Source organism: Silurus meridionalis, chromosome 14 (assembly GCF_014805685.1).
Source record: "Silurus meridionalis isolate SWU-2019-XX chromosome 14, ASM1480568v1, whole genome shotgun sequence".
NCBI lineage: Eukaryota > Metazoa > Chordata > Actinopteri > Siluriformes > Siluridae > Silurus > Silurus meridionalis.
The window spans coordinates 18,050,523-18,075,644 of record NC_060897.1 but is presented as its reverse complement, the minus strand read 5'-3'; the positions used below and the strand labels follow the sequence as shown (position 1 = coordinate 18,075,644).

At 41.1% G+C, this 25,122-nt stretch overlaps 1 protein-coding gene and 1 long non-coding RNA gene across 2 annotated transcripts; one reads left to right on the top strand and one right to left on the bottom strand.

The window, feature by feature from the left end:
- Positions 1-3,053: 3,053 nt before the first annotated feature.
- Positions 3,054-23,741, top strand: gna13b (guanine nucleotide binding protein (G protein), alpha 13b). The gene is made up of 4 exons (XM_046865902.1): positions 3,054-3,933; positions 12,726-12,943; positions 14,675-14,725; positions 19,151-23,741. Exons 1-4 carry the CDS (start codon positions 3,630-3,632, stop codon positions 19,721-19,723), a joined length of 1,146 nt encoding a protein of 381 aa, XP_046721858.1. The 5' UTR covers positions 3,054-3,629; the 3' UTR covers positions 19,724-23,741.
- LOC124396691 lies at positions 4,001-6,725 on the bottom strand. The gene is made up of 3 exons (XR_006927826.1): positions 4,835-6,725; positions 4,346-4,426; positions 4,001-4,246 (listed from the first exon to the last, which is right to left on the bottom strand). It is a non-coding gene; the product is annotated as an uncharacterized LOC124396691 (long non-coding RNA).
- Positions 23,742-25,122: the final 1,381 nt, after the last annotated feature.

Below are 25,122 nucleotides of genomic sequence, written 5' to 3'. Positions count from 1 at the left end.
AACTACTGCAGAAGTAATGAGGGAGACAGGTAGAAAGACACTTTGTGTGTCATCTGAAAATAGAAAGAAAGACGAAGAGAGACGTGGTGGTGGAATGAGGAAGTGCAGGAAAGCATAAGGAGAAAGAGGTTGGCAAAACAGAAGTGAGATAGACAGAGTGATGAGAAAAGTAGACAGGAGTACAAGGAGATGCGGCAGCAGGTAAAGAGGGATGTGGTGAAAGCCAAGGAAAAGGCATATTAGGAGCTGTATGAGAAGTTGGATTTGTACCGATTGGCCAGGCAGAGGGACCGAGCTGGGAAGGATGTGCTGCAAGTTACTTCAGGGGAATAAAGTTGATCAGTCACACACATGAAGTGTGAGAAAGAGTAGTAGAAGCCAGGCTGACAGAAGAGGTGACCATCTGTGAGCAACAGTATGGTTTCATGCCGAGGAAGAGTGTCACAGACACATTATTTGCTCTGAGAATGTTGATGGAGAAGTATAGAGCAGGTCATTGTGTGTTTGTGGATTTGGAGAAAGCGTACGACAGAGTGCCGAGAGAGGAGTTGTGGTATTGTATGAGGAAGTCAGCTGTGTCAGAGAAGTATGTGAGGGTGGTGCAGGACATGTATGAGGACAGTGTGACAGCAGTAAAGTGTGCAGTAGGAATGACAGACTGGTTCAGGGTGGAGGTTGGACTGCATCAAGGATCAGCTCTGAGCCCTTTCCTGTTTGCAGTGGTGATGGACAGGTTGACAGATGAGGTCAGACAGGAGTCTCCATGGACCATGATGTTTGCAGGTGATATTGTGATTTGTGGTGAGAGTAGGAAGCAGGTTGAGAAGAGCCTGTAGAGGTGAAGGTATGTGCTGGAGAGAAGGGGAATGAAAGTCAGTAGGAGTAAGACAGAGTACATGTGCGTAAATGAGAGGGAGGGCAGTGGAGAGGTGCGGTTGCAGGGGGAAGAGGTGGAGAAGGTGGTGGAGTTTAGGTACCTGGGGTCAACAGTGCAAAGTAATGTAGAGTGTGTTAGAGAAGTGAAAAAAAAAATGCAGGCAGGGGGGAGTGATTGGAGAAGAGTGGCAGGAGTGATTTGTTATAGAAGAGTGTATGCAACAATGAAAGGGAAAGTTTATAGGACTGTGGTGAGCCTGTGATGTTGTATGGATTAGAGACAGTGGCATTGAGTAAAAGACAGGAGGCGGAGCTGGAGGTAGCAGAGATGAAGATGTTAAGGTTTTCATTGGGAGTGACGAGGATGAACAGGATTAGAAACAAGTTTATTAGAGGCACAGCGCATGTACGACATTTTGGAGACAAGGTGAGGGAGGCGAGATTAAGATGGTTTGGACATGTGCAGAGGAGGGACATGGGGTATATCGGTAGGAGAATGCTGAGGATGGAGCCGCCAGGATGAAGGAAAAGAGGAAGGTCAAGGAGGAGTTTTATGGATGTGGTGAAGGAAGACATGCAGGTAGTTAATTTGAAAGAGGCAGATGTAGAGAACAGGGGTGTATGGAGACGGATGATTCGCTGTGGGAATCATCCCTAATGATTCCCTAATCATCTCCCTAATGGGAGAAGCCAAAAGAAGAAGTGTTAATTTGACATGATTATGTAAAACTCTTGCTCGTGTGGCATGTAACTAAAAAAAATAAAAAAATTAAAAATTAAAAAAATTTAAGAAAAAGAAAAATCAGATTACAGTACTTTATTCATGGAACAAAAAATCCAAAAAGTAATAGAATACTGCTGAACAGATTTCAGGTTTATACCTGTTAATGGCGGGAGTCCACTTAATGTGGTAAATAATGAAAAATAAATGGAAATATAACACACTTGTAAGTGATTCGCAAAAATGAGGCTGTCCAGTATCCTGTCGGTATCCAGTATCTTGTTCAGATGTTTTAGTCTATCGTTTTAATAAACTGTTTTCCCCTCTTAAAAAAAAGAAATAAATATGCCTAATGTCAATGCTTCCACCGTCCACTAGAGGACTCTAGATCCTAGAGCTGAACCTTATGTGATATACCACTTTATCAGGAACATTATACTAGCACAGGTTCTTCAAGGTGTAGAACTTAAAGACTACTTGTTTTCTTTTCTTTTAGATACCAAGTACTTTCAAGAGCAGTATCATTGACATCAATATCCGTACCTGTATTTTTTAAATTCATTAAATCATTATTAATATTAAATAGACAAAAAGAACGTCACATTTTTGTTACATGTCCAATGATTAATTATATATATAACATAATTGTTCCAAAAAACTACCTAACATCCTTCTTATGGGTTTTTGTGAATGAGAAAGAGGTGTCAACATTTTCAAGCCTTGTTCTTCAATAGCTGATCATGTTCTCTCAGTAGGTAGTAGAAGAAAACTATCTATTGAGTCTGTAGTCATGCTTCCTGCTGAGTGATATTGTCATGTTTGTGAAACTAGATTGAGGCATCTTGTGATTTTTGACTTTCATGCTGAAAGTAGACAGTTTCAGATTTGTGTATATGAATTAGAAAAAAGGGAATCAATGTGGTCAGCAATACTGATAAAGTCTGTGGCATTTACAGGATGCTAATTTGTACCCCCCCAATCATTATACCACCATCATTATACTACCACCTTTCAACTGTTCACATTAGACAGGCTCGATCCATGAATTGATACTTTTGAAGCCAAATTCTAACCCTCGCATGCTAAATAGTGATCAGATCAGGCAATGTTTTTTCCATCTTCGACTTCATTTTCTGCATTATTTTCAGCAGGCACGCCATCGCTTTTTTTACTTGACTACATAATTTCAGACGTTATTTTATAGTTTGGATGTCACCCATATTGATGTACAATGTAGAGGAAAAGAAAGAAAGAAAGAAAGAAAGAAAGAAAGAAAGAAAGAAAGAAAGAAAGAAAGACCACTGAAGGAGAAGTTGTGTCCAAACTTTTCCGCTAGCACTATAAAGTGGCCTCTCATGCATTTCACACCTGGGGCTTCAGTGGTGTCCTGCATGAATCAATCCACCTTTTAATGCCATAATTATGATGCCACAGGTATAGAAATCATCAATATTATATAGATATCAGAATGTAACAATGTAATATAAATGTACTGCATTATGCTACAGATGCAGTTTCCAGGCTCTGACTAATGAGATCTCTGATCATCCAATTGAAGGGCATAAAAATGATGATGTTATTGTATGCCTGCTAGACGGCCCCGATATCACAAACTCGCAATCTGACAACATTTACTCTGAAATACAGGCACCTGCACTCATGACTATGAAGGCCTCATGGCAGATTTCGTTGACCCCTGCAACACGTGATATGACGGCTGAAATCTGATTGGTTAGACGTAAAAATACACTCCTGCAACACACCCACTATAAAATGGAGAGAATAGAGGATCTGGGATAATTTAGGACATATTTATTGACAAATAATATTAAAACGTAAGTCATTGCAATTTTTTCCCGTAGAAAAGCACTGAGAGAAAGTGAGCAGCACAGCGCCTTGACGTGCACGCGCATATCACGGCGCGCTCAGAGGCCCCACCCACGCGCCAGGGGGAACACTGCGTGCTGCGTGCGCGTCCCCGCGGGAGCCTGGCTCAGCGCGGCTCGGCTTTAACCCCTCCCTACTTGTCTCGATGAAAGTTTGTGTTACAAAGATGGCGGATTTCCTGCCGTCCCGGTCCTTTCTATCCGTCTGTTTCCCCAAATGTCTGCTCAACACCACTGAGGCCGAGCAGCTGAGGATATCCAAAGAGATCGACCGATGTATTTCGCGCGACAAAACCTACGTGAAGCGGCTGGTGAAGATTCTTTTGCTCGGCGCCGGCGAGAGCGGCAAGTCCACTTTCCTCAAGCAGATGCGCATCATCCACGGCCAGGACTTCGACCAGCTGGCCCGCGAGGAGTTCCGACCGACCATCTACAGTAACGTTATCAAAGGTGGGAGCGCGGGGAGGGGAGGTCTCGCCGTCCCAATCCGCCTTTTGTTGCGCTTTAACCTCCTCGACTAAGTGCCTTAGCGGCGTGGAAGCGGCGCTGAGGGCCGTATTCCAATCCGCCGCCCTGCTTCCTACCTAGGTGTTCTTTCGTGCGCCGTGACAGAGCGACTCGCGCGCGCCCTACGTAGCGCTCTCGCTGTCTGAGCGTGCTGGTTTGGAGATGGCGCTCGCGCTCAGCTAACTGGCTAAATTCTGCTGGGTCTCGAAAACCAAAAGTGGGAAGAAACGCCCATGTTTATTTGAAGCCGTCGAGACTAAAAAAAACAACAAAGAAGAGATAAAAAATGATTATTCTTTTACATTATCAGGTATACATACTTAAGTCGAAAGAAGCACTGAAAAGAAAACGGTACTTTTTTTGGAGAAGTAGCAGAAATCCGAGTGGAGTCTGAGGGGCGGTTATGCTAGCGTTAGCATCCTGGGTCTGTGAAATGCTAACATACAGAATTAAGTTTTATTTACAGCCAGAAAGCAATTATTGTATGTATTGGACAGTTAATTCGCTTTTTTTTAGCGCAGTTTCACTTCTGTAATGTATTCCTGCATGGCTGTGAGTGTGCATGTGAAGTGTTAGTTATCACCTGAAGAGTTAATTTGGAAAGAAATATTGATTGTAGAGAATCAGGCTTAGAATTATATATCAAAACATATCCCTAATTATATTTCATATCATATCTAATAGTCTCTTGGTTTCTATGCAACAAACTAGGGCATGTAACTGCATGAATATTTCCTTTGACCAAACAAATATAGACATGTAAAAGCTTTATTTCATTGAGTTTGTTTCTTCAAACATTCACCTGAAAAACTTGTAAACTTGGCAAAGGTGAAAGATTTCTCACCTTGTGATCCAGTTCATCACCGAGCAGTTTAATGGGATGTAGGTGCGGTGACTGGACAGACCATTCTGCGATAGATAACACTCCAGCCCAATGTTTGCTCTCTAAATAATGCTCACAGAGCTTGGATTGGTTTTTCAGCTTATCGCCTTGTTGTTTGGTGAAGTCTGTTCCGGTTATCAGCAGTCCAGGCGGAAATGCATGGTGTCGAAATACGGAATGGGATTCGTTTTGGTGCTTTTCACTCGGAATAACCTTCCCTGCTCCAACACAACCCAAAACCATTAAGCCTCCACCTACATGTTTGACTCTGGGGGTGAGGCAGTCTGCTAACCTCATCTCTCCTGTTTTCAGAAGTTCTTCTGTTGGATGTGAAAATGTCATTTTGGACTCCTGAGAACTTCCAGGAACATGCGTGTCTTAACAACTAAACTAAACTAGAGGCTTCCACACTTTTTATAGACGCTGTATACTACAGCAATGTGCCTGTTTACACACCATTTGTTTGTTCAGTAGCACAATAATTGGTTTATTATTGGGGTTAGATTATACAGGGCGTTCAGCACACAAGCGGTTGTTTTTGTACTGCTGTAGGAAAATAGCGACCATGTGGTGTGATTTAATCTTCCTGTAATTTGACTGTTTCCAAACCCCTGCACTTTCCCCTCCAATAAATAAATAAAAAGTCGTACAGTATAGTTACATTTGGAACGTCTTTGTAAGAAGTTAGTTCCTCTTACTGCTTATGCTATAACTCCTGGAAATCATTGTTCCTCTACCCTTCAGATTGTCCAGGCCATGTAAAATGTAACAGATTTGACCGGGTGCATTAATATAAACGGAAAAAAAATGTACGTATTGGGTCATACATGTTATTTTTCCCAGCGACTCATCATCATCATGGTCATGTGATACTTTGTGTGCTTTGGTTTTCTTTTGAAAAGCTTTACTTTACTGTTAGACTTTAGTCAACGATCTATTTGTTATATTTTTTGATCCAATCTCTGGACCTGTTTCGTTTTCTAATGCTGAGCGATATCACACTGATCAGGCTCGTGAACGACAGCCAGTCAGAATCGACTGTAATACTCTTATTTAAATATTCTTTTAGCGTCAGCTCGTTAATAAAGACGCCGTGAGTCTGATGTTTCTTTACCCGGTTTACGTATTAGTAATGGAAACACACCACAGGTTTTCAGTTATATTCAGTAAGGTTACATGGAAAAAATTTTTAGACACAGGTTCTTTTGCATTTTGATATTTAGACTTATTCCGTGCTGTATATGTTGCTAAAGCCATTATGGTGTACATTAAAGATGATGTATGTGTATAGAGTGTGGATCTTAGTCACAACAAATGGCTTTCTGTTGGACGTATTGTGTACCACAGAGGCTGTGACTGATCATAAGGAGTATTTACAGTCCAGACAGTTCCCTTAAACATTGTGCACTCTGTAGGCTACTGAAGCTGTTCATTACGAATGACTTCCTAATAGCCATATCGTTGACTGCATAGACTGTAAAATCTGTTCTGTTCTGTTATGATGCTGATGGAGCAGGGATACGGATCTCAAATAATTCCCCGTTGGACCTATAGTGCAATACCCAGTGTGGAAATAATTTAATTCCCTCATATGTTGCATATATTGTTCAGTTGATATGCCTTGCAGTTGCTGCATTCATAGGGAATATAAACAGCTAGATCCAGGTCTGTACAAACAATACCCTGTTTTAAATTATTTGTATTAATAAGTTTTGGCATGCTCTGAAAACCACATCTATATATCTATACTTTGACCTGGTATAAAATTCGATTATCTCTTCATCGTGTCCCCTGTTAGTGAGTGGGATATATTAGGCAACAAGTGAACATTTTGTCCTCAAAGTCGATTTGTTCGAAGCAGGAAAAATGGGCAAGCGTAAGGATTTGAGTGAGTTCGACAAGGGTCAAATTGTGATGTCTAGATGACTGGGTCAGAGCTTCTCCAAAACTGCAGTTTTTGTGGGTTGTTCCCAGTGGTCAGTATCTATCATAAGTGGTCCAATGAAGGACGTGAAGGCTGATCTGTGTGATCCGATCCAACAGGTGAGCTGCTGTAGCTCAAATTGCTGAAGAAGTTAATCCTTTTAATGCCTTGACTGGTCAGGACTGTTTTGGCAGCAAAAGGGCACCAACACAATATCAGGCATGTGGTCATATTGTTTTGCCTGATTGCTATATATAAACTTTCTTTCGGCTTCTCCCGTTAGGGGTCGCCACAGCGGTTTGGCACGTTTTTACGCTGGATGCCCTTCCTAACGCAACCCTCCCCATTTATCCGGGCTTGGGACCGGCACTAAGGCTTGTGCAAACCCTAATGACTGGGGTTGGTACCCTAATGGCTGGCTCTGGGAGTGCCTAATAGTTGGTTCCCTGACCAGGGATCGAACCCAGGCCGCAGCAGTGAGAGCGCCGCATCCTAACCACCAGGGAACCTGGCCTGATCGTGCTCTTGTGTGTGTGTGTGTGTGTGTGTGTGTGTGTGTGTGTGTGTGTGTGTGTGTGTATATGTATGTGTATATATATATGTGTGTATGTGTGTGTGTGTGTGTGTGTGTGTGTATATGTATATATATATATATATATATATATATATATATATATATATATATATATATATATATATATATATATATATATATGTATATATATATATATATATATATATATATATGTTATATATATATATGTATTTATTATTATTTATATTATTATTAATAATATTGTTATTATAACAATATACACAGACAAGACTGCAATCAAACATTAGTCCTGTCAGCGTGTTAAGTGATGAAGGTCTACGGGCGGCAAAAGGGCACTTCATTGACATCATGAATGAAGTCCAAGGATACGTTGGCTCAAAAAATGGCTGCGAAAGAATAAATACTTCATCTTAAAATTATTAGAGAAATCTCAGTGAACGGAGCTGAACCCTACCGACACCAAAGCTGCCGTTGTCTCTAAAAATGAATTTGTATTATAGTTTGATTCCTATTCCTGTATGTTTGAGCTGCAAAACATCAGTTATTGTCTGTGCTATTCTTTGTGTTGCTTACATTTTCACAACTGTGCATGATGTGTAGAAACGGGTATTGGTAGCACAGCAAGTATCTAGAGAGGGCTGGTGACCTGTAGCGCTTTTATTGAATACTGGTTTCCTGTGAAAGTAGAACAAGTTCTGTGTAACTGATGGCTGTAGTGATAAACGCAAAAAATCATAGAGGAAAGTGCTTTCTATCTTTTTCTGCATGCATGAGCACATAGAAGCCCAGTGTTGGCTAGTGTTCTGTGATTGCCATGGTCGAGCACTGGCAAGTTTATCTTTCAAATCGGATCACGTGATCCCTGGGAAGGAAGGGTAATTAAGTTGAGCACGGGTACTCTGGGACAATGTGGCACGGATCGGCACGGCTCGCTTGGTGGAAAGAGCGAGAATGTTGCTGTCGGAGGGCGGTTTATTTGCTGAGCTGAGAGATTTTCTTTTCAAAGTACAGCTGGTGTTAACTAGCAGGGTGTGTGTGTGATTTACATTCATGCATGTTTACTCATTAGTTTCTTTGCAAAACGGATGTGATGAAGAGTCAGTGGTGGTGATTATTAAATTGCACAAAGCGTATGAGTAGTTGTGGCTGCCACTCGTCAAGGGGATTCCCAATCTTTTTACTGTAATGATTTTTCTTGCTGAGATTGAGGAGGGTTAAGGGCCTTGCTCAAGGACCCAGCAGTGGCAGCTCAGTTGTTGGTGGGATTTGAACCTGTGATCTTCCGATCCAAAGTCTGAGCTACCGCCGCACTGATGATAAATGTACCTTTTTATTTTTTTTACCCAACAATCTCTGTGTCTTGAGCCAGCATGTGTCCAGAGGGTTGTTGAAACACAGTTCCAAGTCCATTGGCTTTAAAGTAGTGGCTAACGTAACACAGACTAAAGAAAAAGAACGTGTAAATGATGTATGGTGTGCACCCTCGATGAAAAGTCATAAAACAGGGCACAAAAAAGTAATGGAGCATAAAAGATTCTTTGAGTTTTGATCTGTGCACACACATTAACCAGCCCTTTGAAAACCCAAACCACTCTGCTACGCCCCAGATCACACCTCTATGCTGATGTCTGTTGGTGTCAAACCTGAGGGTGCTCAGACATTGTCTGCATCCGGATCGGTTTAGTGCTTAAATATCCGTCACTTTAATCAGCTTCCTAACCAGGTGCCATGTGGAACGTTCTGACAAGCTTCCTATCAAATCCAATACAGAGACGTCAGCTTTTTCAAGTTGACATGAATTCAGAACAAGCTTTGCATGTGCTGTATGAAGCAATGATGCTGTTATTCTGGTCCAAGACTCTGCATTGCAGTTCTCACAGATGTCCATGTGCCTGAAACTTCTCAGGCGTGCACCATGGCTTTTTCAGTGATAGTCTGGCAACCTTTCTCCTTCTTGAGCTTGCTTACTTATAGCTGCAAAGTTATTGGTAACTGTTCTTTGGTGTACGTTTGTTACCCAGAGCAATGATTACAGTGATAATGACAAGCATTATTCAAATCTGAACCTCATGCAAAAAGGCCCTGGTCCCATCTACACCGAACAGCTGTAACTGACAGGGTAAAGGAACAACGCTCCTTACAGTGACACCTGTCATCGTATGGGGCATTTATTCCGCAGGTGAACAGTCAGTTCTTGAATGTGTGTGAGAAATGGGCAAATGTAAGGATCTAAATGACTTTGACAAGCTCCAAATTAGAGTAGCTAGACAACTAGGACAGAGTGTCTCTAAATCGGCAGGCCTAGGGTGTGTTACTAGTCATTATCTACCAAAAGTGGTCCAAAGGATGACAAGAGATGAACTTGCACCATGGGGATCAGGGCATCCAAAGCTCGTTAATGTAGCACAAAGGTGTCGAGCACACAGTGCATCACAGCTTGTCGTGTATGGAGCTGCATAGCTACAGATCATTTATATTTTTTCCCGTCTGGGTGAACTGGAGAAGAGATGGCACCAGGATGCACTTTTGGAAAGAAGTGAAGTCTTTTCAGCATATCCTTCAGCTGTATTTGTACTGTCTCTCCACAGCGCATGCATGTCAGTATGTGTTTGTTTATTGAAATGCCAACGCTTCCTGCTCCAACGTTTCCTGGTTGGAGCCCTCTAACCCAAGGTTAAGGATATGGCTTCCTATTAGTCATCAGATGTGGAAAACATCTACTGTGAGATTGTTCTGTGAACATTTTGAATTTTAGCTGAATGTTCAACACGTACAACAAGCAAATACAAATAAAGGTGCAATATAGTTTACTTTCTTTGAACACTTTAAACACACACAGGAGCAGCTACCCGAGGCGCATTGTTTGCATACTCGCCTGTGTATCTTACCTACATCTAGGGGATTAAAAGCGGCATCTGCCGAGCACATCACAACCAAAACACTTGTCTGTCGAGTTTCGCACTTGACCTGTAGTGTTCAATGGTTTCGTGCACAGCAGTGTTAAACACACTTATTAGCTCCGTTTCTCCATTACTGCTGCTGTGGACGTGGAAAAATCCCTACTTATATATTTAAAAATATTTACTAATCTAGAAAATCCTGACGAAACAGATCTAACGCAAAATGTAACAGCGAATATGCAGTGTTTTATTACAACTTGTCCCATACGGCACACTTATGTACAATTCTGGCCCTGAGTACCAACTCAAATAGACCAGAAAACTTTAACAATGCACCTTGTGCTTTTCTAAGGATGCGCACCAGAATTGTTTACCCTCTGTCCTGTCAGTTGACACCTAATCACGTGTAGCAAGAAAGAGCTTTCCTCTGTGTGTTCAGTGTGCAGCGTGAGGTAGCATGAGAAGCTGTTTGAAAGGGTGTCGTTGGTTGGATGTCACTGGGAGAAGCCTGGAAATTTGACTGAATTTGCAGAAAATGGGGTACATATGGTCATTATGTTGAAGGAACCTGAAGACCTACCTCTTTCTGAAACACTTAAACTAGCAGTTTCCCAGGGTTTTTTTGTCTCTTTTACCAAAAAAAAAAATCCTTTTGTATGTCGCTCTGGACAAGAGCATCTGCTAAATACCAGAAATAGAAATGGAACATCCCCATTATATCATGATTTTATGCTCATGCTGACACTGAAAGCTACCACCCCACAGAAACGCAGTTTCAGTTTGGTACAATGGGATAGTGTTTGTGCGTTCAGGTAACACTTCTCTGGCGTAAAGTCCGCAGGTCATCACAATAGCGTGGTTTAATTATCCATTGTGGTGTTTTTCTATGCATTCCAATAAAGTTTTTTTTTTTTTCCTCGCATATTTGAGTGCCTTCTGTTTCGCTCCAGAGTTTTGACAAAGCGGTCATTTTGCTCTTAAACAGGATGTTGAAGTGTTTGTTTGCACACAGGGTAAACATGCACAGACTCGTCCTCACACTGACGATTTTGCACTTGAATAAAGTGTGTGTTTGAGATTTCTGGGCATTTGGGAATGTTCCTGAGGGCATGTAGGCCTGCACATGCAGGACTTTGGTGTGTGTGTGTTTGCTAACTAGAAAGTGGCTAGTGGCTAACGCTAGCACTATGGATTCTTTAGCGTTTTATGTCCAGCGTCAAGAATTTCTCTTAAAAGCAGAAAATACAGCATTTGGTGGTAGTGAATGATTTGAAGGATGGTAAGAATGAAAACATTTGTTGAAGTATGCTGAAGTAAGTAGAAAAGATCTTTTAGAAAATGAAATGTGTACACACACACACACACACACACACACACACATCTGTATTACCCAAATGGGTTTTATTTAATTTAAATTTTCCTTTTATTTAATCAAATTTGTTTGCGCCAATTTAATTACTCAATTTATTCAATATAATAGTGTGTTGCTTTAATTTGATTTATTACATTGAATTAAAAAATATTAGATATTATTCAACCAAGCAGGCATTTTATTTTAAATTGTTTAAGAAATGAATAGAGTTTAAATGTTGATCGCCAATCGTAATAATAATAATAATAATAATAATAATAAACTGCGTTAATAAAAAAAGTTGATTTGCACCCACCCAACTGTACCGAAATTGAACCGAACTGTGAATTGTTTCAACCCCTAGTGAGAACAATATAATATCATGATGAATAACATCATAGTTTAAGTTTGTTTACGTACTGCGATATTATTTTTTTTTAAACATTTAATATTGTTTCTTTATGGAAGCAGCAGATTCAAATAAATATATAACGGTAACCTGTGCTTTTAGATGCACTTGTGTGCCGCAAGGAATTCAAAAGATCATAATCAGCATTACTGTCTGTATGAGAAGTGCTTTGTGTGTGTGTGTGTGTGTGTGTGTGTGTGTGTGTGTGTGTGTGTGTGTGTGTTCGATGTGATATTCCACTAAATTCTGGAGTGTGTTTCTGGAGATTTGTGCTCATTAGGAAAGTCCAGCACTGATGTAGGTGAGGTGAGAAGGCCTGGGGTGCAGTCAGCGTTCCAATTCATCCCAAACGTGTTTTTAAGGATTGCAGGGTCAGAGCTCTTGCTAGAGATTTTCCACTCTAATCCATTTACAGCTTATCTTTATGGATCTGGCTTTGTATACGGGCATTATCATGCTGGAACAGGTTTGGTTATCATAGTATAAGTTAAGGGAAGATTTTCATGCTACCACCTTCCAAGATCCTGTAACTGTGTGCCTCCAACTTTTGTGTAGAAGCACATATTGCTGGGAAGGTCAGGTGTCCCGAAACACAATAGTATGTTATGGATATAATTATTTAATGACACGCATGTGAATGAATTTTTATAACGAGTTAAAATGTGTATATATATTTTTAAATAATAATAAATGAGTGTTTGTTCATCCTCAGGTATTCGTGTTTTGGTGGACGCCCGGGAAAAGCTGCACATCCCATGGGGCGACGCCTCAAACCAGACACACGGTGAAGCAATGATGAACTTCGACACTCGCTCGACTCAGGGCATTGTCGAATCCAAAGTGTTCCTGCAGTACCTGCCAGCCGTGCGTTCGCTCTGGGCCGACAGTGGCATCCAGCATGCTTACGACCGCCGCCGCGAGTTCCAGTTGGTGAGACTCGCACACACACATGCACACACACACACACACACACACACACACACAGCAATTAGATTTTAAGGCTTTGTCATTTCTCAGCTGCCATTTTAATAGATATACTATTATTGTGTATTGTATATTATATAATGGGTATAATAGTATTTTAATTGATAGTTTTTTTATTTTTTATAATAAACACCCGTATTTAGTTCTAGCAAAGCAAGCACAGTTACTTCCCCTCTCTCTCTTCTCATCCTCTCTCGTTCTCTTTCCTTTCTCCCTTGAGTCATGTCAGAAAGAGCTTTCAGAGATGTTTATATCTAAGCGGAAGTGCAGACCACATTAGCACTGCACTCATCTCTCATCAGAAAAATCTCTTTCCGCTGCCGGCCAAAAAAAAACACTGCGGCGCATTCGGATCTTGTTTATGTACGCCCATCCTCTGAGACGTTTACCTCTTCTTACACCAGTCTGAAAAGGCCTGTGTGCAGTTCTTTATTATGTAGTGTTATTTTTATTTACAGTGCGTTTGGTACAGTACAGCTTGTACCAAGACTGTGAAACACTTGAATGTTGTTTTTAAAGCTACAATTCATAGCTACTACAAGCTTAACGACGAGCATGTGTGCACAGTAAGCACGAGCACCGTGAGATTACAGCTCAGAGGAAGTGCCGACTGAGAGTGCAGCCACACTACAGTGACCTGTTTATAACACTGTGTCTTTAAGCACGCTTAGAAGGAAATGCACAAGGCACGTGAGCTCTAGCTTGTTTTTGCTATCTGCGGTAACAGCAGCTTTCTAGTGCAGAGGCCACAGCCCTGAGTACGTTTGTACTGGTTGTGATTTCAACTATTTTAAATGCACTCAACGGCATGTTTCACCAGGTGCTGACACCATTCTGGACCATGCCGGCATGATTGCATTTCAGAATTGCTGAAAACTGTACAATAGTTGCTCTGTTTATTGCAGATCTGTTCAACTCCGTGTGGAACATTATAGTGCAGGTTGTTTCCAGTATAAGTGGACAGGAGCTATACATGAAGTGGTGCCAAAAACACACTCCTCACACTGATTGGGTGTTTTTTTGTCTTACTTGCTATTCTCCATCTCCTGTTGTGAATGAAAATCCTAGGAGATCAGCAGGTTCCTAAATGTTCAAGTCTGGTTCACCTAGTGCTTACTCCACATTCAGGGTCACTATTATAATGCAATTTAAATGCATTTTTTTTTTCATTCCAAACATTATTTTTAAGTTCATTAGTTTGTAGCCGTTATAACCTTAGACGTATTACAGCAAACGCATGTGTGAATTCGTGTTTGGACCCGGCTATATCTGTAGTATTTTCCTGTACCTGTGATTCGTTGTGTTTATTTCTTTGTTGACTTATTTTGTTTTTCTCAGTCCACTGATTGTCTTCAAATCTCTTAATTATTATTTCTGCAGCCCAGCTCACCATTAATGACCTGTTGCTCGACAAACTACACAGTGCAAACTTGCTGCCTTGGCCTGTGGTTTCTCTGATGATAACTTTGCTCTTGTCTGTCTTCTCAGATTAGTTCAGTTCAACTTATACACGATGGCGTATGTAGACTGTATATGATCAGTGTAGCGCCTACTCAGAAACGTGTTGTTTGAAAATAAATTAAAAGTATGGTTTATTGTACTGTTTGCATTTCGAAGACACCTAGATAAGATCAACTTCCTGTAACTGATGTGTGTCTCTTTCCTTTTCTTTCGCAGGGGGAATCGGTGAAATATTTCCTGGATAATTTGGAAAAGCTTGGAATGCCGGTAAGAAGCATGTTTCCTATAGCACTGAGAGGCACAGGTCATACACACTTAACAGTCTGAGTCAAGTCACACACACAGACAGACACACGGAGGGAAGTGAAAATGCTGTTTATTAAATGTCCCCACCAAACACACACACACACAGGTTTGTTGGAATTCTTCTACAGGGGACAAAAAGGCTTCTCTATCTATCCTTCCATTAAATGTATTCATCAGTTGGGTTGATCTATCCATATATGTATCCATGGTACATTGGTACAGAAACTCAACTACCGCTTCTAGATTCCTCATTTGCAAGCCTGAGACTACATGAGGAATAAAACCTGAAGAGGAAGTTAGACCCAGGAGGGACCCCATCCTCTTCTTGGTGATGTGATTCTGTCTACACTTTAATGTCACAGTGTGTTAATGAATGTGTCCAAGAGCCTCAGTCTTTTTTTATTCCAATAGAGCTTTTAGTTTTACACTCATGTGCTTATTCTTCACGTCAGGTTTTCAAATGCACTGCGTTTTGTGTGTGTGCCCTTGAAACAATGGCTATGTGATCAAATATCTGCCCTAAGGTTATGAGCGTTGTTCTCTTTGCAATTATCTGATCTGCATGTGGTACAAAAAATAGTTTCCTCGTGTACCGTTCAGAGGATCTGCACAACTCGGCATGAATGGAAAATGGTCTCTGTTCAATGGTCAGAGCATCCACTCGGTTATTAGCGCTCCAGTTCAGGAGACTTCCCCTTGTGCCTGCTCTGTCGTCATTAGCGTCGACACGGGGCTCCATATCGGTCGCTTTGTCGTCATATCACCGTGTGCGATCTCGCTCTGAGAGGAAGTGTGCGGTTCCTGAGTTTGAGCTGAAACAGCCGTTGAGCCGAAGATGAGCGTCATAGTGATGCGCACACACAGTCGGGAGTTGTGTAATGTCTAGCTGTGCTACTTCTCAGTGGATCTGTACTGCTATTGATCACCACATCAGTGTCGATGCTGTACTGTACTGAAAGTATCACAGGTTCACATGATTAGGATCAGACCTTGAGTTGATGTTTGTGTGTGCGAGTGTTTCTATCACTTTTTATTTAATTGATTTGTTGTTTAGCCCATAATTAGCTGTAGATTGTACGGGGTGTCCCTTTGTAATGTGTGAGGGGAAACAGTAATGGAAAAAGGTGAACTGCGTTTATTTGGTTTCTTGTGTAGTTTGTCAGGGTTTTCCCTGTGTATCGAGATTTTCGGTGTCTTCCACACCACACTGGTGAAGCCCCTGTTTATTTAAAAAATAAAATAAATAAATAACATTTTAAAAATTGCCCCTCGGACAAGTTAGTGTGTGTCAGTCTATCTTCCTTATGTCTGTCTGTGTATGTCTGTCTGTCTGTGCAGACACATGGGTATGAAGACATAATTTCTCTGTCTGCCTGCCTGCGTGTGTGCTGCACGATTAATTGTATTGCAATGTCAGCTTTATGACGGCAAATGTTACGATTTAATTAAATAAATAAGTTCATGTAGGGACAAGAATTTTTTAAGAACAGTTTGCCGATTTTCCACACCGCTAACAAAACGGAGAAAAAAGAGCAGATAGTCTCAGTTTAGGCAGTGCGTGGTCACATGACTTTCCCGGTATGCAGCATGGAGACTAGGGCTGGGACGATTCACTAATCTGGCGATTCAATACTATCCCGATACTTTTGTGCCGATTCAATACATATTGCGATTCTGTAGCTATTGCGATTCATTGTTTAAATTGTGATTTTTGTTTGCTTAATAAAGATTAGACAATGGCAAATACTTGATCATACTGTTAAAAAGACTGTATATGAATTATATTAACAAAAATAATGCATCACATCTTTCTGAATTTTTATTTCAGGAGCACACACATACATAGTGCATAAAGAACCTTGAAGCATAAAACTTTTCAAGTACCAAAAACTTTAATATAATATTTAAATGTGCAACAAATAACTAAAAACAATACTCTCTAAAATAAAATAAAAGTGCCGTTAAACTGTTCCAATGTCCAACTCAGTCAAGGTGCTAATATACTTCTCTCTCTTCCTCACCTCAGGTGAGAGCTATTATAGCATCTCGTTGAAACGTCTGTTATAAGTTTGTGCACAGGGAGCTCGAGTAACTTTTGTTTTTCCTGCAACACATGAGGTCCTGCAGCACTTCTATGGAAATATCCAGTGATGCGTCGTAATCATCCGAGTAACTTCGCGACAGCGGGCAGCTTCAGTGGGCGCGGTGAGGCCAGATTATGAGTGTGGGCGTAGCACTTAATATGGAGAAAGCCGGTTAATTGGGCAGCGATAACCATATTAGACACATTGTCTGTGACTAAAGCAGGATCTTTATCCGTTAAACAATTCTCAAAGAGGTTTGCTTCACTGACTTTGCAATAGTTTTGCTTTCTCGCACCAGCTTAAAACGGATACGACGTCATCTACTACAGGGCGGGTTTCGCCCTCTGTTGGAATAAAAGCGGTAACATCTTCCCGCCACCTCTCTGGAAAAGTTAAATAATTAAATATATATCGATTCTGAGGTAGACAAATCGATCTCAAAATCGTTTTAAAAAGAATCGCGATAGTTTGGTGAATCGTTTTTTTTCTCCCACCCCTAATGGAGACCGGGTGATGGTGGATGTAGCAGACACTAAACTGGTAGCCAAAAAATCACTACCTCCTGTTTATTATTTATTTTATTTATTTTTCGTTTTTAACTTTATAGTTTGACAAATGCACATTTCATCATATCACTTATCTGTGTGCAATTTCCTTGATAACCAATCAAGTGGACTCATGATAACATTTATTATATCGCAATCGCATATCGCAATATAGACCACAATAATCGCAACATGACATTTTCCCAAATCGTGCGGCCCTGGCGTGTGCGTGTCTGCCTTCCTGTCTGTGTGTGTATGTGCCTGTGTCGGCGTATGTCTGTGTAATGAGCCCATCTCTAGTGGAAATGTTCATCAGATGACTGTGTGCAGTCTGTATGTGTGTTTCCATTGTGAGCACACTGCATGCACAAAATTTCCAAGAGTCTATCTCTCTTTCTCTCCCCCTCTCACACACACACTTTTTCCTTAAAGCCTACTCGGAGTAAATCACTCTTTCTGCTCATTAGGCAGTGATGTGTGTTTCAGATGGGCACAATGGAAACACACACAGTACATCACATTGTTTGTTTGATCGCATGTGTGTGCAAGCACATCGTTTTTATTTGAGCCTCTGCATAAGGGATATTATCTCTAGTTACTGCACCTGTTCTAGTTATTTGTCCTGTGTGCGTGTTTGAGAAAGTAAGCGAGAATAATGACTCTGGATACACCGTTTCCCTCCTATACGATCATTATTCATCATTTTTTTTATTGAGCTACATATAAATCGAGGCTTTTTCTGCGCTGCTCTTCAGCTGAGTTGGCGAGGTGACTCACATCTGCACTCGTTTCTTCACTAGCTGGAACAGACTTCTTTACAACAAATAGCTTACCTGTTAACCACAAACAGTGTAACAGGAATTGTTTATCAAAACTCATTCCTACCCATTGCATTCAGAAACTGAAAGCGTGCGTGTGTGTGTTCAGGATTTCCTGTCCAATGTGGATATATTTCTCGAATAGAGACTAGTGGTGCATTACCTCATACAGTACCGACGCAGCGCTCTATGTTCTCCTACGCACTGTAGACGTGCACAAAACAAACACTTATCTAATGCCTGACCTCTCATTATTTTGGGGGTTTACACTCCTGGGTTGATAAATACACAGGCTGTGGGCAGTGGAAATGTGCATAAACTCTATTACAAACAGTGTGTTTGTATATGTGTATATATAGATAGATATAATATATATGTATATGAATGAGGGAGAGAGAAATAATTACATGCTTTTATAAATGTACAGTTATATTACTGAATGTACAGCAGCAGTTCAGTAGAGTGATGGTGGTGGATGTAGGAAAAAAATCTTGGTCTTGAACTTGCTGGTTCTGGTGCGAATGTTACTTTGTCATCATCTGGATGGAAGGAGGTTAAACAGTGTGTGTCTGGATGAAAGGAGTACCTGATCATAATGTTTGATTTGCATTATCTATGGTTGTAAAGGTGATTGATGGAATGCAGAGTCATGTTGGGGTTGTGGTTATACGCCATCTAGTGGGACAACTGATGAAATGTGAATAGAATAGAACTATAAAAATAAGTTATGATGAAGCTGAAATTGCTATTATCTAAAAGCTCTAAATGCCATTAAAGATTTTAAAACAGGATATAAAAAAACCCTGGATAACACTCAATGTTAGGATTGTGAATAGTAAAAATGGCTGCTGCATTAAGTGGAGTTGAATGTGTCATTATGTGACTTCAGGGGGGAAAAAAACTGCGTTAACAATATCTTTCTCACTTTTATCTCCACAGGACTATCTGCCGAGTCAGCAGGATATCCTACTGGCGCGCAGACCCACCAAAGGCATCCACGAGTATGACTTTGAGATCAAGAACGTCCCGTTCAAGATGGTGGACGTAGGAGGCCAGCGCTCAGAGCGGCGCCGCTGGTTTGAGTGCTTTGACAGCGTCACCTCCATCCTGTTCCTGGTTTCATCCAGCGAGTTCGACCAGGTGCTCATGGAGGACCGCCAGACCAACCGGCTCACAGAGTCGCTCAACATCTTCGGCACCATCGTCAACAACCGCGTGTTCAGCAACGTCTCCATCATCCTGTTCCTGAACAAGACTGACCTGCTGGAGGAGAAAGTCAAGACCGTGGCCATCAAGGACTTCTTTCCCGAGTACGAGGGTGACCCACACAGCTTGGAGGACGTGCAGAAGTTCCTCGTGACGTGCTTCCGCAACCAGCGCCGCGAGCAGCAGAACAAGCCGCTCTACCACCACTTCACCACAGCCATCAACACTGAAAACATTCGCCTCGTCTTCCGGGACGTCAAGGACACCATCTTACACGACAATCTCAAACAGCTCATGCTGCAGTGATCCGAACTTGTCCCTCAGCTTCCAAACGCTCGCGTCCAGGACCACTAAACCTGACTTCGGGGAGGGGGGGGGTCACAGAGCAAGTCTTAATTCATGTTCGAGTGTGTGTGTGTGTGTGTGTGTGTGTGTGTGAGAGAGAGAGAGCATTCACACAGGTTAAACCTCAAGCCTGTGCCTCTAACTGCCTTCAACTGAACAGCAGCTCTGTATGTGTGTGTACGCACCTTTTCTAACTTTTATTATAAGCAGTATGTCTGAAATATGACTCTTAAGCAGGTCCTGATTTTGAGTAAGCACAGCCGGAGTGCAAGTCTACGCCACTTAGCATCACAGCCTGCTTTTTTTCCCCTCAGTATTCAGTATAATCCTTTTTTTTTTTTTTTTTTTTGCTAAGCTAACCTTATGCTATGCATCTCTGTAGCACTGAGCTAATATTAGCGGCGTCTGTGAAGTAGCATCCAGGTTTGCTAGGGGTTATGTAATGCTTTTTGATTGGCAGATGGAGATGAACCCAGGGATGCCTGACGCTTGTCAAAAAAATCAGGGTGTGGGTGTGCGCGTGTAGGTGGGTGGTTGGTCATACACTGCCTGATTTTCACCCACCATGAGAAGCTTTTTGAGCTTCATTCTTAACGCAAGTCTCCGGAGTGTAAGTGTAAGTGTGTGTGTGTGTGTGTGTGTGTCTGTCAGTGCTCTGATCTCTTATTTTTACCTGGTGTGTGCGAAGCCTCAAGGAAAATGGCCTCACTGTCGTGTGAGTGTGTGAGAGACGTGCCCTTATATGCCTTCAGCCACTCGAGCAAGTGCCGCTTGTCTGTAGAGTGTCTGGCTGTCATATAATGCTGTTACAAATCAGAGCAGCATATTGTGTGTATGTAAGAGACTGGTAAAGTGTGTGTGTGGAGGGAGGGGGGTGGTTGTAGAACCTTCTCCGTTTCCCAGCTTTGCCTTACTAAACCCATTCGATTGTACTAACGTTAAAATAGGAAGCCGTGTTTCTGAGCCTCTGCCTTTTTTTATTCTGTCGTTAATACTCAGTGATGCGGGTTTTTTTTTCTTTTCTTTTTTTCTTTTTAATTCTGTTGTTTTATAAGTGGATATCGTGTGTTCAATTTAGCTGTAAGTTTTATTTCAAAGGTTTACACTCGTCACCTCTGCCGACGGATTCCACGTCATCAGAATGTGCTGTTATTACTGTTATCATCACGCCGGTTTTAAAACTATACTTATAGAAGAAACGATCCACAACGTTTAATTTTTTAAAAATTTCGTTTAAATCTTTGATTTACGAACAACCTCCACCACGTTGAACTTTGAGTTCTTTTTAGTTTGCTTTAACCTTAACTTAGCTGACCTGTTCTAATAACACAAAATAATATCTAGCCTGTAGGTAAAACCCGTAACAATACTGATGCACATACTAAATATGATCGTAACTGATTTGCGGTGTGTGAGTGAGAGGGAGAGAGAGAGAGAGAGAGAGAGAGAGAGAGATACGGTTAACCGTGATCAGAGAGAGAAGCTCGGGATCTCACCAAATGTGTGTTTAGACCACTCAAACTGTAGAAGGTGACGCTGTGTGCGAGAAAAACTCAGGGCTGAATAATGTTAACCACTTGTGTGCATGGGGACCGAATGAGTGTGTGTGTGTGTGAGAGAGAAACCTTCAATAATCTGAGTGGATGTAAAGCTTATTATTATTTTTATTTTTTTGACACTATGGCTGGGCGCTAGGATAAAATGTACATCTGGTAGACAGTGATATCTAATCCTCTCATTGTGTTCATGCTGGAGATGTCCAGTGTTATGAGCAGTACTGCTGATATCCAACGTGTCTCGTAATGATCAGGTCGATATAAATTGCCCAGCTCTTCGGCTCACGTGTGATTTCCAGTATGGTTTTTTTTTTTTTTTTTTTTTTTAAATGAAATTAATGTAATATTTTTTAACAATCAAACTCTTGATTCCTGAAGTGCCATGATCAAAAAAGGTACCACCTATTAATGTTATTGTTTTTCAAGAAATGCCAAAAGAGTCCCGGGCGATCAAGACGTTCCCTTTTGAAACTCTGCTTAGCTTAGGCACGTGCCAGTATTACACTTCATATCATCATCATTCATCCTGCTCACAATAACCGCCTCATCCTGATGTCAAGACCCTGTCGAACCTCCTGCTGAACGCTTTTTAAGCAAAACCAGTTACCGCATGCGATCGAATCACTGGTTCAGATTTCCTTTTGTCCGGGACGCTTCTCTACATCACCTGATATCTGATCTCTCATTAATGTGTTTGCTCGGTTGTTCATTAATTACTGTTCTTCTTTTGAAGTTCTCATTTAAAAATTACTTGATTGCTTTTGTTCATCTCCGCACCGCGCGCGCACACACACAACAGCGTAAAGATTTAAGAGACGAGTGCATCATCACGTCTCGGCTCAGACTTATGGCAGTGTTATATTCCCATAAAAGCATGATTGCAGAGTATTTGGTAATGAGGAATGAATGAAAGCAGCCTTTCACTGCTTGCGTACACATGCGCCCTCCTCCCAAACGCAGGGGGGGAAAATACAGGAATCAAATTACAGATTGCGAGGGCATATCAAAGCTACATTTGTCCCCTAGTGCCATCTGAATTCCAGTTTGCATTAGGATGGATGAGGTCATGATCGATTTATCTCTGGTGATCATCCCAGGTGGCACAGAAGCTTCTGCAAGTCATGTTTTTCAACCCTCTCCTTGGCCCGTCCAGTGAAAGAGAAAGAGAGAAAAACGATCAGTTCTTTCGACTGTAGACAAATGTTTTGAAGTGTTCGAACTTTTGACTGAACAAACCCACTCAATTTGAGCTTTAGAAGTGTCATGTAAGATGCAGAATACAGGAGATGAAGCAGCAATGCTGCATTCTTGCTCAGAGTTAAAGTAGGACAAGCTTATTGTTTCTAGTGAAACATCTCTCGAGGTGCGAGATCAGACCATAGTCAGTGACACTGGCAAACCAATTAACTATACGAGCGACCTTGTGGCACACGTCGCAATAACCTCCTCATTCGTCGTCGCGGTGAACATCCTGACATGTAAGACGCAGACGAGTCTTCCACGCCACCGCAATAACGCAAAGGAACGCTTCTCCCAGTCTAAAGCGCAAAACATTGCTTTTGTTTGTTTTTTTAAAGCGAGCACGTGCCAATCTTTTCCATAGTGTGTGCATCGTCAGGTTTTGTTTGGTGTAAAGACTGTTTGAGAACTCCAAATAAAGCCTTTAGTATGAGTTTTTATTATTAGTTCCTTAAAAGCAAACAAAAAACAGATGTCCTTACAGGTAAATGTCTAGCACAGAGCCTCGGGTTAAACTCGCGCAGTTTTGTTTTTGTTTGTTTTTCGTAAGGAAAGTGAGTTTGCTGCTAAACTGAAGATGCCTCCGATGTGTTCGTTATCTGCGAAGCGCCTTCTTTGGTTTCATCACCGATGACGTCCCCGTCCAAATTAGTTCCGTGCATACACAAACCTAGTGGCGATGTGTGTGTTATACCGAGTGTCATGACACTGGGTCTGGAGGCTAATGCTGTATCCAACGCACACACCCTACTGTAAACTTCTGTGCCTGAGTGTGTGTGTGTGTGTGTGTGTGTGTGTTTAGGTGTTTAACTGTTTTCACTGAGGTCTTAACATCACGGTTATTATGCAAACGTGCTGCAGTGTGCAAAGATCTTCCCAACAAAAGGGGCTTTTGTTTTTGTAGAGGGGTGAAAAAAAAGAAGAAAGGACTAATCCCAGAAGAATCCCGGATGTTTATGTAGAATTCTGCAACCTGCACAAAAGACTAAATCTAATTTAGTGCCTTTTTTTTTGTAATTTTGTATGTAGATGTTTTAAACGTTATAATTTTCGACTCTTGTTTCTGTAATCCTACTAAACACGTTCTGACCTACAGAGCGGTGAACCTGCGCTCCATGTACAGTTTAATAATATCTGCTTCCTCACTCTTTTTCAGTATGTCAATAAACTACATCCCAACATGAGTTATGTGGTCTCATGCTTTCATTTTGTTTCTGAGTTAGAGAGGAATTGCTTCTGCTTTTAGATCACGTTAATGCCATTTGATACTAATTCTTGTTTGGTTTAAATGCTCCTAACTGGTCTAAGGATTATCGCGTTTATGATGTTTATAATTAAGGCATTTTCACACCGACATGGTGTCAAGGGAGGGTTTAGCTTTTCTGCAATGGTGTAATGAACGGTGACTGCTAGTTAGAATGATCAATAAAAATTACTGTAACAAAATATATATATATATAATTTTTTTTTTTTAAATATACATATATTTTCTTTGTTTTTTTTGTTACAGTAATTTTTATTGATCATTCTAACTAGCAGTCACTGTTAATTACACCATTGCAGAAAGAGCTAAACCCTCCCTTGATACCATGTCGGTGTGAAATGGCTAAATTTTTTATATATATATATATATATATATATATATATATATATATATATATATATATATATATATATATATAATATACAGTGAGGAAAATAAGTATTTGAACACCCTGCTATTTTGCAAGTTCTCCCACTTAGAAATCATGTATTTGAACACCTGAGAAAGTCAATGTTAATATTTGGTACAGTAGCCTTTGTTTGCAATTACAGAGGTCAAACGTTTCCTGTAGTTTTTCACCAGGTTTGCACACACTGCAGGAGGGATTTTGGCCCACTCCTCCACACAGATCTTCTCTAGATCAGTCAGGTTTCTGGCCTGTCGCTGAGAAACACGGAGTTTGAGCTCCCTCCAAAGATTCTCTATTGGGTTTAGGTCTGGAGACTGGCTAGGCCATGCCAGAACCTTGATATGCTTCTTACAGAGCCACTCCTTGTTTATCCTGGCTGTGTGCTTTGGGTCATTGTCATCAGAATCAGGTTTATTGGCCAAGTGTGTTGACACACACAAGGAATTTGGTTCCAGCTGTTTGTTACTCTCAAAATTACAGACATAAATAAAAACCTATACAAGACAAAACAGACACGACAAGAGAAAAACGGACTATACAAGACAATACAGACAATATGAGACAGTATAGACAGTGTGGGTAATAAATAGGGATACAGACCAGTAATGTACATAAAGTGTAGGAGTGCATGGTAGTGCAAATGACAGTATTGTGTGCCAGGTATGATGAGAGAGTTTACTATAAAACTTTATACAGTATATAGAAGCAATAGTATATAGAAGCAATAGTGTGTGCAACATATACAGATAATGTGATGACTGACAGTTCTGTGCAGTACTCATAGATGTGAGCAGGGAATATAATTATGGTCAGTTGTTAGTGAGGGTGATTGCTTGGGGAGGGTGATTGTCATGTTGGAAGACCCAGCCTTGACCCATCTTCAATGCTCTAA